The sequence below is a fragment of a genome, unplaced genomic scaffold, assembly GCF_019419815.1.
Source record: "Pyrus x bretschneideri cultivar Hongxiangsu unplaced genomic scaffold, Pyrus_bretschneideri_v1 Contig1, whole genome shotgun sequence".
NCBI classification, from domain to species: domain Eukaryota; kingdom Viridiplantae; phylum Streptophyta; class Magnoliopsida; order Rosales; family Rosaceae; genus Pyrus; species Pyrus x bretschneideri.
The window spans coordinates 8042689-8064901 of NW_025999390.1; the positions used below are offsets into that span (position 1 = coordinate 8042689).

General features: G+C 36.5%; 3 protein-coding genes across 3 annotated transcripts; all 3 read right to left on the minus strand.

The window, feature by feature from the left end:
* Positions 1-1129: 1129 nt before the first annotated feature.
* On the minus strand, positions 1130-5674 carry LOC103946764 (probable methyltransferase PMT10). The gene is made up of 9 exons (XM_009357552.3): positions 4856-5674; positions 4042-4191; positions 3689-3959; positions 3320-3430; positions 2953-3112; positions 2157-2414; positions 1920-2042; positions 1607-1684; positions 1130-1499 (listed from the first exon to the last, which is right to left on the minus strand). Exons 1-9 carry the CDS (start codon positions 5480-5482, stop codon positions 1301-1303), a joined length of 1977 nt encoding a protein of 658 aa, XP_009355827.2. The 5' UTR covers positions 5483-5674; the 3' UTR covers positions 1130-1300.
* A 5834-nt stretch (positions 5675-11508) lies between these two features.
* On the minus strand, positions 11509-13591 carry LOC103945205 (probable calcium-binding protein CML44). The gene has a single exon (XM_048583271.1). It carries the CDS (start codon positions 12122-12124, stop codon positions 11612-11614), a length of 513 nt encoding a protein of 170 aa, XP_048439228.1. The 5' UTR covers positions 12125-13591; the 3' UTR covers positions 11509-11611.
* A 268-nt stretch (positions 13592-13859) lies between these two features.
* Positions 13860-22001, minus strand: LOC103945204 (UDP-sugar pyrophosphorylase). Its single transcript, XM_048583274.1, is given in 18 exon segments — positions 13860-14188; positions 14682-14921; positions 15448-15528; positions 15714-15773; positions 16010-16115; positions 16926-17002; positions 17400-17524; positions 18096-18213; positions 18316-18376; positions 18803-18867; positions 18993-19064; positions 19143-19174; positions 19177-19262; positions 19644-19759; positions 20433-20574; positions 20798-20913; positions 21357-21461; positions 21559-22001. Coding segments are annotated over 18 exon segments (1842 nt in total). The 5' UTR covers positions 21664-22001; the 3' UTR covers positions 13860-14053.
* Between the last annotated feature and the right edge of the window lie 212 nt (positions 22002-22213).

Sequence of the window (22213 nt, forward strand, 5' to 3'; positions counted from 1 at the left end):
GGGATTGCCTGACACCCAGCCCAAGCTGGTCTCCAGGCCAGCCCAAAATTGACAGACCTTGGGACCGGCCCGTATGACGCCGTGGTGATGTCAGGGATGGATGGAGCGGCGGAGGGAGAAGGAAAATGGCCTGAAAATGATGGCTTGAGTTCGATGGAAAATCTGAAAAAAAATGCACTGACAGCAAATTTGCATCAACACAAGGGTTTCCAACACGATTTATATGTTAGAAACCATAAGAATAGGATTGAGAACTTACCCAGGTGAAATGCAAGAGATTTCACCGAGATTGGATCTTGAACTCGTCGGAGTTGTTCGTTTTCCTTTGTCGGAATCACATGCAAGGAATTAAGCCCTCAAATTAACCACAAAAATTGCAACACAACAGGATTTAAAGCTTAAGAACACAATACAGTGATAGAAACATCACCTGGGTTCGAGATTGAGAGCTCAAGCTCTCAGCTTCAATGGTAGGATCTCGCACCATGCACCGATGCCGCATGCAAGGCCATGGTTGGGTTCCTTGAGCTCCAGGGATTACAAAAATAATATTTTGTGTTTGATTTGTTGAAGGTTTTGAAGAGGAATGAGAAGGAGAGCTCACGGGAATGAGCTGGAAAAGAGACAGAGAGAGAACCGGTTGGGGATTATGGGAAGAGTGCAGAGGGTTAGTAGAAAGATGACTTACCTTTTTTTTTTAATAATACAATTATTATTTTATTATTTTATAATAAATAATAATAATATTTTAATAAAATTGACTAGGCTATTTTTTTTAGGAGTGGAAATGCCCTTGGTTTATTACTGTTTATTGAAGTCTATCACTGTTTACTGAGTGGATAAATACGCTGAGTGCTGGCGCAAAGTCTTTATGGGTGAAGTTGCTCTAAACTTTGTAATCCGCAGCATTTCAATCCTTTTTACTGGGACGTTGATACTACTGCATCAGACTACACAGAAGCCTCCACTGATGACTATATCCGGGAACCACATTACCACACAGCCCCGCCCCTTCGCCGGCAGTAGATATTTTGCTGCCTAACTAGACGGCCGTAATACTTTACCGTAATCGAAACACTGAAGCTCATCTTCCTTTCTAGGTATATTTATGCAGGTCATGGGCAATAAATTAAAAAAAGGAAGCGAGATTGTTCGTTTGTTCTTGCTAATCTTACAAATTACACAGTATAAAACAATGGCAATAAGTTAGTTGCAGTGCTTTCTCTTCAATGGTGCGATTTCAGGTAGATTTCCACCCATTTACAGAAAAATACATCGACTTGTTTACACCCGAATCCGATCAAAAACGCTTGTCACCGATTAAGATCTTCCAGCTCGCATGGGGTCCTTCTCCGGTGTCATGTAGCGCAGGCACCCATCCAACGGCACTCGCGATTTCTTGAAGCTCAGCAATTACAGATACTGAGTCACGTATGTAAATACGTCCACCAGGCCTCAGCATTCGATCCATCTCGAGCATGATGGTTGAAATATTACACCTGTTCCCAACACAAGCAGGTTAATAGAAAATATATCTACTCTGCACTGCATGAAGGCGGACAAAGAAACAAATACAATAGGCTAAAACTAAAGCACAAAGTTATACCTCGTTTTCTCAATAGAGAAGAGACCGGCTGCATGTATCAAGTCGTATGTTCTCGGATAAGTATCAAACGGCTCGCACCTAAGAAACATAAATTTGAGCATCATGACCATGTCCGAAGGAATTAGTAAACAAATAAAGCATAACATCGTTTGCATAAATTAATATCACACTAACAGGTGACCCAAAAGGGGCGTTCACAGAAAATTGTGGCTAGTGTAGAGGCAACCACACCGTAAAACCAAGTTTTATGTGAAAATATGGTATAAAATCCAAGAAAAGAGTTAAAAACAGAAAGCAGGTGTGTTTCCCATACCAGTCATGCATAACTCCAATAAGTCCGCGGTCATATATGACTGGCAAAGTATTGAACCCAGAAACAGGAACAACGTTCATAACCCAGCAATCCATCTGGTGATCAATCAATCCTGCTGCAAACCTGCCAAGGCCAAAACAATTTTTACCGTTTCTCTCTGGATTCGAAAGACCACTGAAATAGAAAGCTTTAAGGTCTATGTAATGGAAAAAAAGAAACAATTATTTGAACGTATACCCTCCATATCCAGCCCTCATGTCCAATATGTTTCTAAAGTTTAACTCTCTCCAATGGAAAGCGCCAATATAACCAGATAATATTTCATGCCAGTACTTTGCCTCTGCCCTAAAGATTTCCTTTCTCGATATGTAGGCATCTAGCTTTATGCTCTGGAGCCTTTCTGGTGGATCTTGAAGGCGTGCAGGCCATGTGCTAACATTTGCTCCAAAACCATTCTCAGGTAATCGACTGATGCATGCCTTTAAACTAACATTCCTGCAAAAGGTATAACTAAGGGTTACTGTGGTTATAGAATACATATACTTTATTTATTACTCAGCAGCTAGGTAGGGCTCGTGATCTTTTTGTGAGATATCAAATTTGAATAGGACATAGAGTATACCCAATAATGAGACTAGAAGAACCACTAGTGCAAGGTTTTTGTTAAATTTATTAGCTATGTGTACATGGAAGGGGCCATTATATTCAAAGTGTTAACTTTAGATGAAAAACTCAAATTGAATTAGATTAATCACCATGTTTTCACATCTTTCCTTCCACAACCTTTATCATATATACCAAAAGCCTTTTGGTTCGAGCAAGTTTGATCAACACTCTCTCCTCAAGACACAAGATAAGGTTTGCACTGCCCCTCAGGAAATATGTTAGATTATCATTACCAAGTCTACAGGAGTCGGGATAAAGGTCCAACTGAACAACATACGCATTTTTGACAAAATGTATTGAACCAGGTATATGGATTGACATTTGAAGAATTCTACTAAACCAAAGTGAACCTTGAAGTAGGACTTACCAGACATTATCTGGATTGTCATTTGTATCACATAATGGAGGCTGCACACTGGCATCACGACTAAGATAACAGCTATTGTTCAAAGGCTTCCGCCATATAGCAACATATCCCTTCTTATTTACAAGCTCCCAACAAATGTGAGTAGTCAGGTTCTCCATTTCTGTTAATCGATAAAAACAAACATTAGTTTGAGAGCTCAAACAGAAAAAAACTTAATAATTCTACTTTCTTGTCAAATGGGAGAGAAGATGAACCAATGCAAATGAAAAAGAACGATATATAATAGAAAAATTCCGCTCAAGCTTTCAACGTGCATAGATACAGCAAGTAGGTATGAACCTAGAATATATATTACAAAATGAGCTACCTTTCCATTGTTCTTGTAGGGCATCTTCATGTTTATAAACGGGCTGTGCTGCCCAAACAAAGTATCCTCCTGCTCTTAGCAACCTGTCAGCCTCGAGAAGCAAAATTCCATCTTCATCACATAATCAAAAGAACAAAGGATTCTTTGAGTCAAATAGCTTTTGTGAACTAGTATCAAATGCATTACATATATATTCCATTCCAAATCAGATAGAAAAGCATAGAAACAACTAGCAAGTAGTGACTGATACGCAATTTAGAAAGACCCCTAAATCAATAAGACTGGATCATAATGAACCTTTAGCTTATGTTAAAGGTTTAAAGATCACGGATTATGCCATCAAATATCCATGAAAGAGAAAAGGATTACCATCTCGGGTCCAATTAATTCTACATCTTGAACAATGGATCAAGTCAAAAGCCTGGCTTGGATACAACAAGCGGTGAGTAGCAAATACTGCCACCATTGCAGGCACACCACGCTCTAGTGCAAACTGTATCTGATTCTCATGAACATCTTTTGGTGCTATTGACAGAGTGGTCACATTCCGCTGCATCAAAAAGGCACCAAAACTCGCTACTCCACAACCAATATCTAAGGCAACTCGAGTTTTGTGACCAAATGCAATGTCAGCAACCATCTGCGCATTCAATTAGAGAGGCAGCAATGAATATCATGTAAACAGATGCAAATACTAAATGAGAATTGTGCAAGAAACTAACATCTGAAATCTGATTCAAGTATTCATCTGCCCCATGAATGAACTGCGTTCCACCTCCTGGAAAAACGAATTTATCTTTTTCTACCCGTATCCAATTCTGACCACCTTTATCATCAACTAGTCGAGTATGGGGTACATTACTGAACCACACCTGTAATCATATCCTCATGTTAGCCAAAAAGAACACTCATTCTTAATCAAACCAGGTGAAAGAGTAATATGTTGCACATGAAGAGCTACAGAATGATGGAATTTTGTCTTCAGTTCTGGAGGAAGATGCAAGTCAATGCACCAATATTCAAGTCATTTCAATGCCAGAATTTATCATTCTCTACAAGGAATTACAAGTTCAGTTAATGTGTGCATATAAAGCTTAAAAAAAAAAAAAGAAAAAAAAAAAGAGATTACTTGGAATCAAAATCCAACGAAAAAAAAGAAAGAAATCAGAACTATTAGTTCATTACTACTGATTTGTTTCTAAAAGAGAAGCGAAAAGTGAACGGCAAATTGCTATCATCACTCCTCAAAGGCTTTCATCCAAATTTCCAGTGCGAATCCCAACAATCCATTTCATCTCATCCACATTTGTACATCATGAGTGCAAGAATTAAACCCTACTGAAATTTAGACTTACACTTCTTCCCCTTGTCGTTTACAATTGCAAATTAACAGTTGAAATCAATTGCCGTACTTTTCACTCACACAACCAAATTAAATGCAACAGCAACACTTAAACCCATTCAAATTTCAAACAAAGCAAGAAACATTACCAAAAACAGAAATCAAACTTTTGCGCACTTTGGAATCCAAATTACCTCATCTCGGCTCTGAGGCCACGGTATTCGAGTCTGATAGCCCTTCGGCCTCGGCACCACGCAATTCAACTCCTTGCCCTGCCCAGGACAATGCCTCTCGTACTTTTCCCCCCTCTCACTCGAATTCCACCTCTTAATCTCCTTCACATTGTCCAAACACGGTATATAATCCGTCATGCGCTCATTGCACAACTTATACTTCCCAACCCTAACCCTAACACCACCACCGTCCTCCAGTTTCTCCTCTCCTCCACTCACGTTCCTCAAATCCTCGATCAAACTCGGGTCGAACTCCCCGACCTTGAACTCCTCCGACATCGCGCCGTTCTCGTCGACTATCCCCATCCTCTCAACCTCCGGCGGCGGCGGAGGCGGCGGTGACGGCGGAGGAGGGGAAGGAGCTGCCGGAGGATTCGGAGGATGCGATTCCAGCGGAGGAGACGCAAGAGACGGAGTATGCGCTCCGGAAGACGCGGCGGTGGAGGAGAAGAAGGGGAGGGAAGGATAGGTAACAGAATAGTGGTTGGCGAGTAGGAAGAGCGAGACGGAGAGGAGGGCAACGGCTGTAATTTTGATGAATGTCGGGGTCTTTAGGATGTCGGTGGCGGTGGCCGCGAGGGCCTTCATGATCGGATATGAATTCGATTTTCTCGGGAAAATGATGGAAAGAGGAGGAAAATTTTGAAGGGAAAACAGAAGACGGACGTCAATGGAAATTTAATAATTAAATTAAATTAAAAATTAAATGGATAATGAAATGAATGCAGGTGGGTTTGCTTGTGAAGAAGTACAGTGAAGAGCTTCGCTTAAGACGTACTTAAACGTTGGGGAAAATTATTATTATTATTAAACTTTCATTATTTAATGATTCTATTTGTGGAAACTTTGGCGGTATCTGGTTGGTTACAGTTGTGAATCTGATTAGCGTACAGCTCATTCGGAGGGCTACTTGCTCGGTATACTTATACTGTCATCGAAGCGTCTCGTGTTAATAATTAAATTTGACGTGGATAAAAATGTACACACGCGTCTTTATATTATTAAGAAGATTGGAGCAATGACTTATAAAATTTTGTCTAGTTGGAGCTTTGAAGAATAAAATTCTGTGAGTATTAGTTTCCGAGTTTATTACAATACCGAGTAAATGTCTTTTTGACTAGGTCAGTTAAAAATTTTAACCAAAATAAAAGGTTTTAAATGAAAAAAAAAGAACGAAGCTTCATAAAGAGTTAATCATACTAGATCAAAGAATCAATGTGTTACCAAAAAAAAAGAAATCAATTAGTAGATCAAATTTCAACTACGTTTCTTCAATTATCTATGATATTATTAGAACGTGACACTCAATAATAGCATCCACACATCATATAATTTGTTTACACTGGGGTTTGTGCCACGTGGAATTCATGCAGTTGTCTCACTCATTGGATTATATTCCCATTGCTTTGTCTTTTGCGTTCTTTGACTGTTTTTTTTTTTTTTTTTTTTCTTTTTTTCTTTTAGTGGTGGTTGGATAATTGGATTGGTGGGGATTTAAAGGTTAATTTGTTTGTGTACTTTGTCTAACTGTTGCAATTAATTGGAAATCTAAATTATGTCTTTTTTCATAATGATGCCCCAATCTCATTCTTTTCCGTAGGTCGTAGCTATTAACTACTTATTCATTTCTCCGATGCTTAAAAAAGAAAATATTTATCAAAATTCACACAACTATTAATCCATTAGTTGCTTTAATTTTTTCTATCAAAGGTTGTTGTAAAATTTTGCTCAAAAAAACGTTGTTATAAATTTTTTGGAGCTTTAATAAAACACTTTCAGTATTATTTACTTTTAATAAAAAATCACATTTTTACCTTTTTCTGGTACTATTCACTACACCTTTATTTATCATTTTTCATTAAAACTAAAGTTTTTTTAGATTTTTTGCTAGTTTTTCTTAAATTTTTTTATAGTGGTTTTATTTTTATTTTTATTTTTTAAAGAAAAAGAAATGACCACATGCTCACCTGTGAGTTTCTTAAAATAAAAAATATTCGGATATTTTATACTTTAATATGTTCAAACAAATTCAAGTCAAGCCAAATTAATTTGCATCGCAATTAAACACTCAAAGAAAGCATCATTATGTATACTTTTTTTTGAGTACATCGATATTTTTACACTAAAAGGAGGGAGAGTTCGGCTAAACCACATAATAGGCAGTCTAACTTGATATTGAATTCGCCATTCACGAGATTCGAATCTAAAACCTCTCACTTCCAAGTGACGAGGAATATCTTTAGACTTGAGTACTGAGTGGCATCATCGTTATATACTTTAACTAAAGTAAAATATGTGGCCCTTTAAGAATCATTCTTTATCACATGCTAATTAGCTTATAATATGTGTGCAAAAACTTTTATTTTATAGTTTAAATGAGATATTTTAATATTTGTGTAAAGATGAATGACTCTATATATGTAAGGAGCCAAACAACACTCTTAGCTAGTTAGTACGATACGATTATTTTGTTTGCGAAACATAAGTAGTGAACATGTAAATACTTGCTAGTAAATTGACCATAGAGGACAGTCTCAGAAGAGTCCCCTAGGCTATGGCCCAGCTAAAAAGAGACCAATACTTCGGCCCATCTCATAAACCCAACGTCAAATTTTTGCCACAACCGGACCTCAATTCCATTGCCACGGGCATCACCACCATCTCCACGGCACAAAAGCAACCATCGAAGGGAAACACAGTTATACAATTATACAGTTCTTCAGGGCAAGTATTAAATAGTTTTACCAGTTGCCACCCAAATTACTTAGACAATATTTATTGGAATCATATGATAGTTTGTTTACGCAACACATCGTCTCTTTCAACGTTGTGTGGAGAGTTATAGTTTTAGTAATATAGAACTTACCTCCTCACATTCACGACAAAAATTGAACTCTTATTCTCTCATTTCCTAAAATATGAGAAGTGGCATACCTCAATATTCTTTCTCACACCTCATGTATCACGAACTTTGAGAGCATATTTATGTGATCGCGATTCATGCACACATTCTCCCCGGTTCTTATTTTATAAGACGGAATTTTTAATTTTTTCTACTTTAGGAAAAAATGAATCCTAACTTAAGTGCAAGATGGTAAACACATTGACTTGACTAATTGGCTCGGTCTTTCTCTAGTATATTTTCCTTTATAAATGCTTTGATTACAAGATGATCCCAATTACTGCCATTAAAGAACGTTAGAAATAATTGGTTGACTTGTGAAATAATTGGTTTACTTGTACGAGGTAAACAATCTTCTCATTGCCCTTTTTGAAATGTCCAAGTCTCCTCTTAAAACACAAACCCTTCCGTACGAGGCAAGCAAAGGGGCATGCACTTGTGGGGTTGCTTTCAAAAGATTATTCAAAAGAGTATTATGAATGCTAGGAATTTGAACAATTGTTTTTTTTTTTTTTTTGGTCAAAGATTTGATTAACAATAGTCGCAATTTCTAGGTCAATTATGCAACTTCCAAGAACCAATGCATGATGGTCGAGTTGGTTTTTGTACGAATGACGTAGCACTTTCTCAAAAAACTTAGGGTTACGTTTTGAACTTTGAGCAAATGAAATAATTAAACACCAAACAAGTCAATATAATATGTAATTAGTGAGCTTGGATTAATTTCCCTTAATATTGATCAGATAAAATTATTGTCATCATTAACTGCTATAGTTTTGATCAGAAAAATCGAACACATAACTATGAATTCATAGGTAAAAGCTTTAAAATAACTTGAGCTACAAATTCCTTGCCATTCTTATTATCTTAAGTGAACCCATAAAATATTAATAATACAATGTCGATAAGTGACCTAACCCATTTAATCATTTTAATATCTTAATAAAATTTGTTATCTATTAACACGATCAGGACACAATTTTATTCTGTATCTTATAATATACATGTCATAGTCCTATTGGCTATAGCTTGGTCGACATATCTACCTAAAATGATATGTTTCCTTAGTAAATCAGGCTGAAAAATGTATATTTGACGTGTTAATCATGTAACCCCAAACATTGATTAACGGATAAATTATTACATGCGCTAAGTCGTGCAATTGTTCAATAATCAAGTCCAATCATATATATGACTACCTTCGAGTTTAAACTACAAGATTAATATACATTTTAAGCTTATATACTTATATATTATATACAAATTTTTTAATAAAATATGGAGATACAGGGGACAGAGGGATCGTTCTATCAATAAATTCGTTTTTTTTACCGTTCTGAGTGGAAATAAAATAGTCTACTTTGTAATTGATGGCTAAACCCCAAGGTCTTCGTTCTTTCTTACTGCAAGATTAAGACTACTTTTATAGACGATGACCAAATTATTTATGTAGCTCGACTCACCTAATCTATTATCGTCTTTTATTGTGGTACATGAGTTTGCCACTATGCCAAAACTGACTTTTTAGTTTTTACAGATAAATTAGTTGTTTTCTTAAGTCCTCAACTTGTTATATTGGACCATACACGTGCAGTTGAATTTTAGTTGAAGTCAAAGTGGGAACTTCGTACTTCGTAGTAACCCGCCAAGGTCCAACCGTACAAGTCTTACCATGCAGAGTGAATGCATGGCAGTCTGTTTTTTCCACAAGGAACAGTTGTTGTTAACAGCATATAGCCGACTTTCTTGTTGTGAATTGTGATGGGGCTACATTCCTAGAAATATTATATGCAGTTGAAACTTGTGTATTTTTGTGTACTTTTAGTTAGGTGGAAAATATTGTTGATATATTTTATTTTTTAACGAATTATAGTATAAGTGAATGATATAAATAATATGATTGATATGTATCATTTTGAATGTATTTTAATAAAAAATAAATAAAGATGTATTATAATTTGAGCAAAATTGACAACAATATTTTAAGTATAACGAAAAATCTCTCCTAATTTTGAGGTAATCTGAAAAGATTTCAATGTATATTGATAGGTGGAATTGTCAAAGTACATTAGTCCTTTCATATACATCATTGAACTTTCTTAAAAGATCTTGCTTAAGACTATGGGAATTCTTGCTTTAGCTGTTGCGTTAATTTCTAAATATTAATTTGGTTGCTTGGTTTTCCTATGTATGCTCCCTTCCTAGTAGTTGTTAGTTGTTACGTTTAGATTAGGTGGGAAGATTGACGCGTAAAGGGCAATAAAAAGAAAAGAAATTTGATATGTTTCTTATATATATATGGCAGGTTCTTCTTCTAAAAATAATTTTTATGTACGATGAGCACACTGTATCGAAGTCTCACAAAATTGGCGGTTGGTTTATAAGATGCTTAAGAGCCTAGATTATTAAGTTTAATTGACAAAAGAAGTTAATAATGTATTAGCAGTCGTTCAGTCAAGTAATGAGAGGGCACCAATTAAGTGCCTTAGAATAATACAATTTTGGTGGATCCGGATTCGACTTGTTTTTGTAAACGACCCCGAGCCGGTTCATGTTTACATATTTTTATTAATGGAACCAGTTCCAATTACGAATCACACTAATCTGTTATCAATTATATGTCGTGTAACAAAATAACAATATAAAACAATCTCTATATGTTTTGTTAGAAAGAATTGCATCTATCTGTTATTAATTTTAATATATTAAAAAAAAAAAATTTTACTCGCGGACTTGCTCTCCCCTCACACAAACTGTTTATGAAACTTACTACATACACTGTTTATGAAATTTAATGGTACTATACTATTTATGATACTTAACAGTACGACACTGTTTATGAAACTTTCCACACTGTTTATGAAACTTAACAATACTACACTGTTTATGAAACCTAACAGTAGATGCTCTTCCCAGATTTTCAAGTTCTTTCACCAGAATGCAATAAAAATATTTAAAAATAAAAAATAAAAAAAACATGATAGAGATTAACTTCCACGCCATTAAAGTCATGCATGGCTAAAAAATGTGTGATGAGATGTTGTCAATGATGTTGCCCTACCCCTACCCCCAATCATCCCAACCCACACTTGACCGACTCCTTCTCAACCATACCGCCCCAAATGTGGTTCTAAATCAAACAGAACCCATTTCAATTTGAAATTTTAATTTTAGAGGTATAAAATATGCTTGGATTATGTCAAATAGTTATGCAACTGAAGGATTGATTGGGTGCTCTTTGCATGCACCTTTAGTTAGGTTTTTTTTGTTTTTTGTTTTCTTTTTCTCTTGTCTTTATCATTAAATAAAGTTATATGATGATTTTTTGTTAAAACTCAAAGTTTTGAAGTCATTTTCATTAATTTTCCTTATTTCAATATGTCCATGCAATTACTCTGGTACTAGGAGCCTTGCTAGGTACCATATATATGAGAACTTAGGGGTGACGTGCAGATTATATTGCATATTATTTTGATAAATGTAGATTATATTGTTTAGATGATTGAAATCACAAGCTGATGGATCCCATCCAACAACCAATGTATACTAGCACCAATTGCTAGAGGAAGAAGGATGATGCTGACCTATTAACCTATACCTTGCTCGAGAGAGTTTAACAAAACTCATCTTCAACCTATTGTGTTTCAAATTCAAACTCTTTCACTTCTCAAAATTTAACTTGCAATAAAGTAGTAATATCGCTTGGAAAAAGAAAAAAACAACCATTTGTCATTATAAAGAATTGCTGGGCAGGGGCTGCAAATACTTGCACTTTAAATTTCAAAAAAGTTGTAAATGGGGAGCATGGGAATTAATTAAGAAATAGTATTTTGGAACATCATGGTTTTGAATTCCTGAAAGTCGAGCAGGCCGTCCAAGTTGGTGTCGAACACGCGAATCATAGTTCTACAGTCCCGGCTGCTATTCTCCTCCAAAACCCCCAATCTCCTCAGCACGCTCTCAAGCTCCTCGCTAGAAATGAAGCCATCGCCGTTCAAGTCAAACACACCGAATGCCTTCGCAAGGTCCTTCTCATCTTCATCTTCATCTTCCTGGCCATCAACACCGACATCCTCACGAATGTCACCGCCTTCATTTTCGCCACTGGCGTCACCTTGCTGCATGGATATGGACTTGTAGAAGAACAAGAACTCGTTGATGTCAAGGCTCGGTTTTCCCACGAGGGACTCGAGCTCGTGCAAGCTGAATTGCACGCCGATTCTCTCGATGAGCCAATTGAGCTCCTCGAGACTCACTTGCCCGTCTCCATTCTTGTCGAGATTTTCGAAAATACGGTGCAAGTCGTTGGTGCTTAGAGGACACATCATGTAGATTGTTGTCAAGCAAAAAGACTAAAGAAATACAATACGAGTATTGAACTGAATGTTATGAAATATGAGAACCTCTTGGTAATGCCTATGTTTCAGGTCATTATATATATATATATAGGGTTGGAATATAGGAAGTTCTGTCTGTTGTACTTGACTTGTACGGCATGTAGAGCAACTTGGCACGAAGTTTCCTCATGAAAGCAACATGCATATATATATGGTACGCATATTCCATTACCTGTAGCTTGTCAACTATTCCAACAAGTGGAATTGTATTATGTATGAGTTCTTTTATTTAATCTTCAAAATTGGGCTTCAAGAGGATGTTAGTGCATTTAGGTTAAGATAATGCAAGTTACTTAATGGCATCAAATGCGCAAAAGGTCACTTGTTTGACATCAAGTTCAATGAGAAGTGAACTCGAGACATCCTCAATCAAATGAAGTTTATGCGTGATTACTCGTGTATATACACATTTGATTATTTGAACCAATTGGGATCCTATCCACATTTTTCTTACAAAGAAATGGGTGAAACTCATATCTACCATCTTTTTTATAAAACAAAACATTGGGACATAGAATTCAGGTTAAATCACATGATGAATAGATAATAATTAGGTATTAAACTCGTCGTCCATGAAAATCAATTCTCAAATCAACCATTAATTCATCTTTCAACATACCATTAGAGTCAAACCTACAAGTCAAGGAACATGTCCCAAATCATGGGTAGGGTTGTAGGGACCTTATTCATTTTGTTTTTGGTATGCAAATAGTGACCTTTTGTATTGTTTAATGTTTGTGTTATACTCGTGTATCAGGTTGCTTCACAATATATTATTTTCAAGATTTTTTTTTTCCGGTCAGAATTTGTTCTTTTATTTTTTGAAAATATTAAGGAGATTTTTCTGAAAAATGAGACTTGATGAAGAGGAGACACATGGTTTTTGTGGTAGTTAGAGGTGAGCTAATCCGATCAGGCCCGAACTAAAAACTTACTAAAATAAGTTTGGAAAAAAAAAAAAAAAAAAAAACCGACTTATGATTTAAGTAATTAAAAACATTTGTTGTAAACTCAAAGATTTAAGAGCAATTTCCTCTTTCTTAATATTGCTTGTATTTGTATAAAATGCAGAAAAAGGACGAATTTTACAGACAACACCAATATGGGGTTGGCAGAAAAACCTATGCAGAAAAAGGACGAATTTTACAGACAACACCAATATGGGGTTGGCAGAAAAACCTAACGAGGCATGACAATTGAGCTACAATCCATAACCGTCCAAAGAAATATTTGTTTAGAAAACAGAGGACTAAATGCCACCAATTGGTGAGCATTCTAGAAACTCCCAAAATCCACCATTCGTGCTCAATGCGGTTATCACATTGTTACATGATATTATCAATCATCATATTATACTACATATATTTATTTATTGTTATTATATTCTAAATTTATGACATATAAACCATACCACCCACACAATTATAAAATCTGAATCAATAACACAACAGGGCGGTGCGACTTTAGACTCAAATATATTTTCCCAAACAACCCAATTAAAAAGTTGGGTGACCATCAATTTTTCATTTCCATTTTTAATAACAAAGAGAATAAAAGAGGAGAGAAGACAAATTCTAGAACGGCACGAGGAGGTAGGTATGGAATTTAAAATTGGAAATCACGTAACAAACACAAAAACCTAATTCAGGTCTTGCCAAAAACCACATTTAAAAAGAAAATCAAATAATAATTTGAACCAAATTAAAAGAAAATACATTATTTGTGGCCCTAACACGAATAACATAAAGAGAGAAGCAAACGAAATAAAAAACAAAACAAAAGATAATCTAAAAACTTAGAAAATCCGTACCAAAGCTTTCACCTGAAAGACCCAACGAATTCAGCTTAGAAGACGTTTCTTCACTTCTTCTCCAGCTCTTCAATCTTGTTGATTCTGAAGCCCCTTGTTCTCAGTTCCTCCGGTACCGACGGATCTTTGTAATCGACGTGTTCGAGTACCCAACCCTTGTTTACGACCGAGCCCTCCACTTTTACCTGTCGAAAGGGTAAAACTGTTGTAACATAATACAGAATCACCCGCCCTTAAAGTATGCAACCTTCAACGTACTAAAACAACTTCCTTCTCTGTTAATTAAAATCCCCGTATTATGTTGAAAATGCTAATCCACCTATACGTACTGATGCCAAAAAGTGAAAATCCGCGAGATGACTAAGAATCGAAGGAAAGTCCGAGGATGTGAATAGGGGTCCATAGTGAGAGTTGTGCTTTAGACCATCACAAACTTGAGTTGCAGAAAACAATAAAATTTGCAGAGAGTAAATCTTATGATATGGGAAGTTTGGGAAACTAGCACGGACTAGGATATTTGCTAACAGTAATGATATTTTTGGCATGTTCGGATTAGATGAACTGGACGTGTTCATGATTTATCTATAGTTAGAACTTGCAAGTAATATGTATTCTGAAAAGAACTAAAGTTTGCCAATTTGCAACTCTCATATCAAAAATTATCCATTTTCGACATACCTCTGCGTCATCAACTGGGTCAATAACAAGAGCCCCATCCAAGGAGAGAGAATTGATGAAGACATTCCGGCCTTTGATAACCAATGTAGACCTCTGAGAAATTGAGCAGCTTCCACTGACTTTGCTTTTTATGTCTGTAAAAGTGATAGCCCATTTTGGCTTCCACGTGATACGAGGCCACACTTCTACTTCTTGGCCGCTGATCACCTGTTGTTCTGGATCAGCTACTTGGATTCCGGCCTGGGAAGCATAAAAGTAAAACACAAAAATTCAAACTGTGACAGAGGGAGAAGGATAGAGATAAGGGCAGCTCAACATCTCCAGACGGGGTTTTCAGAAATCACAAAACATCCCTAAACTTTCCCTAGGTCATCTTGCAGCGACTGAATAAAAAAGAAAAAATAACAAAAATTTCAGACGAATTGGTGATTTGAGAATTTATCTCATGGTTCAATTGGGGACGGTCCTCTGTTGTTGGGTTGTTGTGAAGGACAGGTTAAATGCCTAACTTCTGATTTGATAAATGTTTTATCTTCTAAGGTGATTATAATCATACACCGTGGATGATTATAAACAGCATATTGGGCCCTCGGATCCCTGGGGAAGAAGATCAAATTGATTCTTTTAAAAAATTAATGCACCATCCTCCGACTATTCCAGGCAATGTCAGGCATAATAATATTCAGAAACATGTGGGTGTGGTATAACAATAAAAGAAAGTTTAGCATCACGGTGTTGAATTAAAATACCATCTTAAAACAATTACCTTTCTGAGAATTAGGCTGTTTGCACGATAAACGAGCATTTCTCCAGAAGTTGCACTGTGATATGGATTTCCCTTTGGTACCTTCAGTTAAATTCCAGCATAAAATTAGTAAGAAAATCAAACCCGCAACCCCAAAGACCACAACCTGCTCTGATAAAAGGAGGATATAGCACCATACTTCAAATTTTTTATTAAATTTGGCTGATTTTGTCATATGACATAAATGAAACACTAGAAATAACTTAAAGGGCACTAATTATACGTACCTTAGCAGCATCCTCAGGGTTGTTCTTCACAGGTGCATAAGCAAGCCATGGTTCCATTACCTAAGCAGTAAGCAGTGACATGACAGCTTGTTATTTGACTCAATAACAGCAATACTTAAAAAAAATTGAAAATTTGTTACAATGCCACGGGGAGAAGCTATTCCCTTTTTCAGGCGAGAGAGAGGGCTGAAGCTATTCGTCTTAATAAAATAAAGGACCCATCTTGCACTAGGGAAAAAATGACCACGCATATAAAAAGGCTTAAAGGCATAATCTCAGGCCAAAAGGATAATTACCGTGAATCCCACCCTAGCAGATGGAGGCAAAGTTCTTGGATAGTCTTGCATCATACACTCTAAGCGAGTTGAGGACTTAAATGAAGTCTTACTAGCATCTTTATATCTACAGCAACAAGGGAAATACCAGATACGATATTAGTGGAAAACAATTCTCACTATTCTCTTGTACTAGCAATCTAGCAAGTACTTTTAGAGTAAGAGAAATGAAAAGTATATCACATATCTCAAGACGTAGATGGAAAAGGTATTTAGTTCTGGATTCTGGAGCAAAAGTTCCAAAGTGATGGAATTATAATGCTGAGTCTAACTTCTTATACAGCCCTATAATCCATAATCAAAAGGATCTCCTACTAAAAGTGCACATAAAACGTATAACTTTATTACCAAGGATAAATATCATCTCTTCTTGCATGGAAAATGAAGATTTGTTACTTAATCCAGGCTGTCCAAGGTGTGGGTTCCCCTTGAATTAGGGGCAGGCCACACACTACCCTGTGCAAAATTTATTATCCAGATTGTCATCCGCCTTCTCCACTGATACAGAAATGGAGATGAGCAAGATCCTAATAACTAGACATTCTATAGGCCAAGTAATTAAAGACCAAACAGTCCTTTTCGCACAAGTGGATAACAGTTTCCCACACATATCAAACTTCTAAGCTCTGACTTATTCGACTAAGCCAGGCAATCAATTTTCAAGGTGAAGTATAGCTACACTACATGCTCAGCAGAGCCACCCAGGCTAATATTTTAGACTACCATGCCCTAATGACTGAAAGAACTAAGAGAAAAGTTCAAGAAAGTTACGAGAAACTTATAATCTCTTGAAAACAAGATTTACGCACAAAAATAACAAACCACATACAGCTCCAGCAACAAAAAAAATTAGAAGTCTAATCAAGGGAAGATTTACTTTGGATTAACAAACTCCTTTATGGCACCACCTGTTTTTGTGAGCTCCTCAATGTACGAACCAAGTTCCAAAATTAACTGCAATGAATAAATAAGCACAGAAGTTTCATTTGTAAGACAAATTTGGTCAGTATCAGTCTTACTCCAATTGTGGTGATATAAAAAAATATGTTGAACTCAAGGAAACATCCATTAAAAACATTAGTTGATAATGACAACAATTTATCACATTAAAGTATATGGAAACTTCTATCCTTTATTAATTTATTGTTCATAATATCTTTTTCCCACTTCCCGTTTTACCAGTTCTTCATGCAATATATTCAACAGCAACACTATTTATGTTGAGCATTGAATTATGATACCTCTCTCTAAGCTAAAATCATGAACTTGATAAAACTACTGGTGGCTAGAAGGCATATTTATTTTTGGAAGGGGTCAAGGGGATGAATGAAAATCTGTGCCAGAAGATTACCTGGTTGATATTCCCTGGGAATGGAGAATAGCCGGTCTCATTATTGACATCACCATCAGGATATCCAGTTGCTCTAAGCAGAGGATCAAGCTGGTTGTACTCCACATTGATCACCATCGACCTCCCTGAAGCAAGTTTTGCAGTTGAAGACATTATGTGTCAGGTTTATAAAGAAACAAAGGACTGTGATATTAAAGTTTCAGAAAACATAACAGTGTAGATTAAAGATATCTAGAATGCCATACTGACATATCCACATCCGACAAATTCCTGCTACATGACATGTGATGTGAAAGACAAGTGACAAAAACCTTAATTTCTATTGTTTGGATATGGTAATGTCTCTATCATAAGAAGCAACAGGTGACCCAAGTCCTGATTTTCTATTTAGGTAGAACAAAACTAAGAAGTTTGTGTATCCAAAAAGAAAAGGGAATCCCACAGAAAAAAAGCAGCAACAATAGTTCATTCATCTTAAATATGGAAACAAGTTCATAAACCACTGGCTTAAATCCATAAGTAGGGAGTAAATTAAAAGTGAATTGGAATAGATTGACTCAGAATACAGTCAAAGTCACATGAAAAATCTTTCAGAGAATGACTGCCATCACAGGAGTTAAGCAATTCCAAACCTAAAAAGAGGTTATAATGATATATCTTATAGCATTTATAAGGACAAGGAACCGTGTTACATACCATCAGCATGAGTAAGTCGGGTAATTCCTCCAATCGCTTCTTTTGCTTTGCGCGGAACAGCTAGGGAATTAACATGGTATTCTCTGGTAGCACTGACACCCAAGGCCGCTGGGATTGCCTACAAAACAAGAGGCATAAGGAGATAGGCTTCTGACTGCACATCCGATAACAACCCCTCAAATTAGTAGAAAATGTAGACGAAACCCATAAAGCAACTAACATTGAATAGAAGTCCATTTGTATCTTGGAAGAACAAAACCCATCTCAAACCAGCATCATGCCTGTAAAATGATAAAACACAATTATATATCATGAAAGTGAAGATTGTCAAGGCATATATAGAAAGGTCATACATGCAGAACCTTTCTAGTTTCTAACAAGCAACTTCAGCCAAACTAAAGTTTGAAAAAGAAATGAATATTTTAGAAGTAATGTAGCATTATCTTTAATCATTATCTCATCAGGTGATCATCAGTCAGGGAATATTTAGCGGCTTAAAAGTACTAAAGAACAGAATGTTTGCAAGAGGCTCAACCACTCCCCAGCCATTCTTTGAGCACACATTGAAGATCAATTACCATATATGTCATACCTTACGAATCCAGTGGACCAATCAGCATTTACATTAAGTAAAACCATAGAGAGGAAGTTATACACACACAAACAGATTCCACAAATTAGGTAAATATTCAAGAGACATGACGTACCAAACTTTTAGAAGGCCACTTGAGTAGAGTAGCGAATGCACATCACCATGCCCATGAGGCTTGGTCTACCAAAAAGAGAAAGGAAAGAGAAACCAGACAAACTTAAAATTCATGGAAAAAGCGATTACAAAGTTTTTAGATCTTTATTCACCCAACATATGGTAATTAATTAAATATAAGTAATTGTTACCTGAATCCTGTACTTGTTACGTGGGTCAACTGCAAGCCTGGCATCATTATCATCTAAGCATGCAACTTTTTCCTGCAACATTCTAGATGAAATTCATACACCATCTTCAATGAGCTTTCTTCAGCAAAGCAGTAATGACCAGTTATGTACCTGCTTTAAAAGCTTGACTTGACTAGGTTCATTCCAAAATATGAATTTGACTCCAAAAGCTCTAGTGTACGAGAATGTGTGTCATCTGATGTCATTATAACAAAAGGAATTCGTGTTTGCCTTTTCACCTACAAATTTTGGAAGATATATTAGCTACGATTGAGAAGACGAAAAACTTAACGCAACAATTGCCTTCACAGTGAATTCTTAGACAAGGACCTAACGATAACTAACTGCCTTTCCTAATTAAAAGCCCAACCCCTCTGAACTCTATATCCTAAACCTTAACGCAAAGAGGGAAGGTTCAACTATAGAACCCTGTATCACTAGTCCAAGAATCCTGCTCTCAGCCTCTCATAAAAACTCTAGGTGGACATTGGATTTTGAAAAACTTGTATTTCATATTCAAAATATGCTAAAACATAGAAGAGGAAAAAGGACATCATAGCTTTTAAGGTAGCACTAGCATCCTACAAACTTTAACCACAAATCGTGTGATACTTAGCCAGTAACAAACCTGATGCAAGTTTAGAGCTAGCATCTTGAAGAGCCAGAATTGATTCAATATAATGCTGTAAAAAGCATGTTCCTGTGGTGGTCTCTCTGGGAAGAGCCACCTGCACAATGTAAAACAATAGGGTAAACAAGTTTAATCAATAGGGATTACACTATCATACACATCAATAATTTGAAGTTTTTTCGAATGAGCAAGAAGGTACGCTTTCACATTAAGGCACTTGCATGGATCCACCAAGTAAGAATAATTGCAGGATAATTTAGTAGATAAAATGCCTGATATAATCATAGAAAATGCTCTAGTGTGGCCATAGACCAACAATGGCTAATGTTATGGAAATATTTGGTTGAGAAATATGTCCCCAAGATTAACTTACCAAACCTCAAGAATCCCATTGCCAAAGATAGATGAGAAATATAACATTCAAGAACAGAATAAAATGCCTAGGCATCAATGAAAAGCTTAAAAGAGCACCAACGAGCATATGATTCAGATAGCTAATCTAACCATGTAAAAAAGGAGGGGCTGCTTGACTAAGAAGACATTTGGTTCAGGAGGAAGATACAGCATTTAAAAGATGCAAGTCAAGGAGAAGATACTTGAGGCTACAGAGGGGGGTAATGAAGACAGTAAGGAGAGAACAGGTAAAGCCGTCAGCAATTATTGGTTTAAAATTATGATAAGTTGTCTTGAATCTTGATAGATGATATGCACTTGAAAATTTTGAAATTCATAGAAAACTAAGTGACCATGAAGGGTAGTAAATTATAAACCTTAATTCCATTGTATCCCAAGCGTTCCCCAAGCCCACCAGCAACAAGAACAAATGCAGCTTTTCGAGCTTCTTTAACACCTGACTCCTCAAAACTGATAAAGCGATGATCGCCAAAATTCAAGGACTCACCTGTTGGAACCTGAAAAGTCATTTCTCAAGTATCACTGTTTCAAGCTTTATATCGGTGAAAATCATTAAATCATCAAATATTCTCTAAACAAAATTAATAGTACAGTGACATCAACTGAAGCCATATGGATGGATGGTTTTATACAAATTATCCAGAATTATAAACTTTATCCAATATAGTACATGTTAGTATGTTATCATATATTTTCTACACATTCACCAATATACACTTACGAAGGTGTGAAACCATCAAATGGATTCTTTCCAGCTTTCGATTCAGCTAGGAGTTCTCTAGCAGTTTTGATATATGATGCCAAACCCCCTGGATAACTTGAATTGAGCCGGCTCACCTGTAGCGAGTTTGCTGTCAGACAAAAAATAAAAAGGAAGGGAAAAAAGAAGGCTTTCCACATAGACCACCCTTCATAACATTACTTTAGAAAAGGATAAAAAACCAAAGGAATTTCGCAACTAATAATCATTTAGAACATGACAAGTGGCTAGCCGCGAGTTTAATTTCCCCAATTCAACTCTTAAAGCGTTTTTTTTTTTTCATAAAACTTATACTTGTCACGGTGTTTTTTCAAATTTACTGAAGAAATATTTCTCTAAGAACCCAATATCATAACAATATTATGCAGAAAATAATCCTTCAATGTTATTAAATTTCTCTTACGATATCTCTCACTCCAACTGATATTAAACAGTACCCAACTGTGACTTGGATCCAATCTCAGATCCGGGAAAGAAAAGAAAAAATCTTTAGCAAATTGATACCAAAAAACCACCAAACCTGATCGAAAAAAGCTTTCTTTTCCTCGTCGTCGACGCCAGGCTCCGCCCAATGCTCGAACAAATGACTCTGCCCCGTCTCCAACAGGATCTTCGCCAACTCAATCTGCAACTCCACCACCAGTTCCGATCAAACCCACATCACAAAATAAAATAAAATAAAGCCATCAAATTGTTCGCAGAAATCACAATTGCGTACTCACCTGTTCGGTGCTCAGAAGGTGGAGGTTCTTCTGCAGATTGGGCGCGGAACCGCCGATGTCGAGGCTGGCGAGCTTTTCGGTTGCGGAATCGAGCGCGGAGGCCATTGTTGGTAGAAGGTCGCTGTGTGTTCGACGAAAGTCCGCAGGGAGAGTGAGAGAGAGTGATGAACAGTGGGAGGAATATGGAGGGGAGGAAGGTGGTGGTTGCGTACAGAGAAACGGAGTCTGTGATATGAGTTAGGCGGTTAAATTGGTGATGCGGGTCGCGAAAAACGTTAGTTAATTTCGGGCCCGCCCACTGCTTGCGTGGCGTGTCTGGCTGTGTGTTTTGTGGACGCGCACGTCCGTTTCACGCCGTCGGTCTCGGCCGCCGGATTTGTTCGAAATTCGATGGTTTGTTTTGGAAAGCAAATTCTCGATGTGTCAGTACAAAAGTATAGTTAGTTGATAAAATCGTCTTACTTTCAAGCTTGCTCTTAAATTATTTTAGTTTGTTAGCCTGTTTGCAATCGGAGCATCAAACGATTTAAGCTTTTCACGATTAGAGATGTGCTAACGTACTTATTATCTAGATTACATAAGGTACTTTTAATCAAATGTAGGTGATTTGAATGGGTATGTACCAAAATTTCCTATGGTCGGAAACCAAACATTG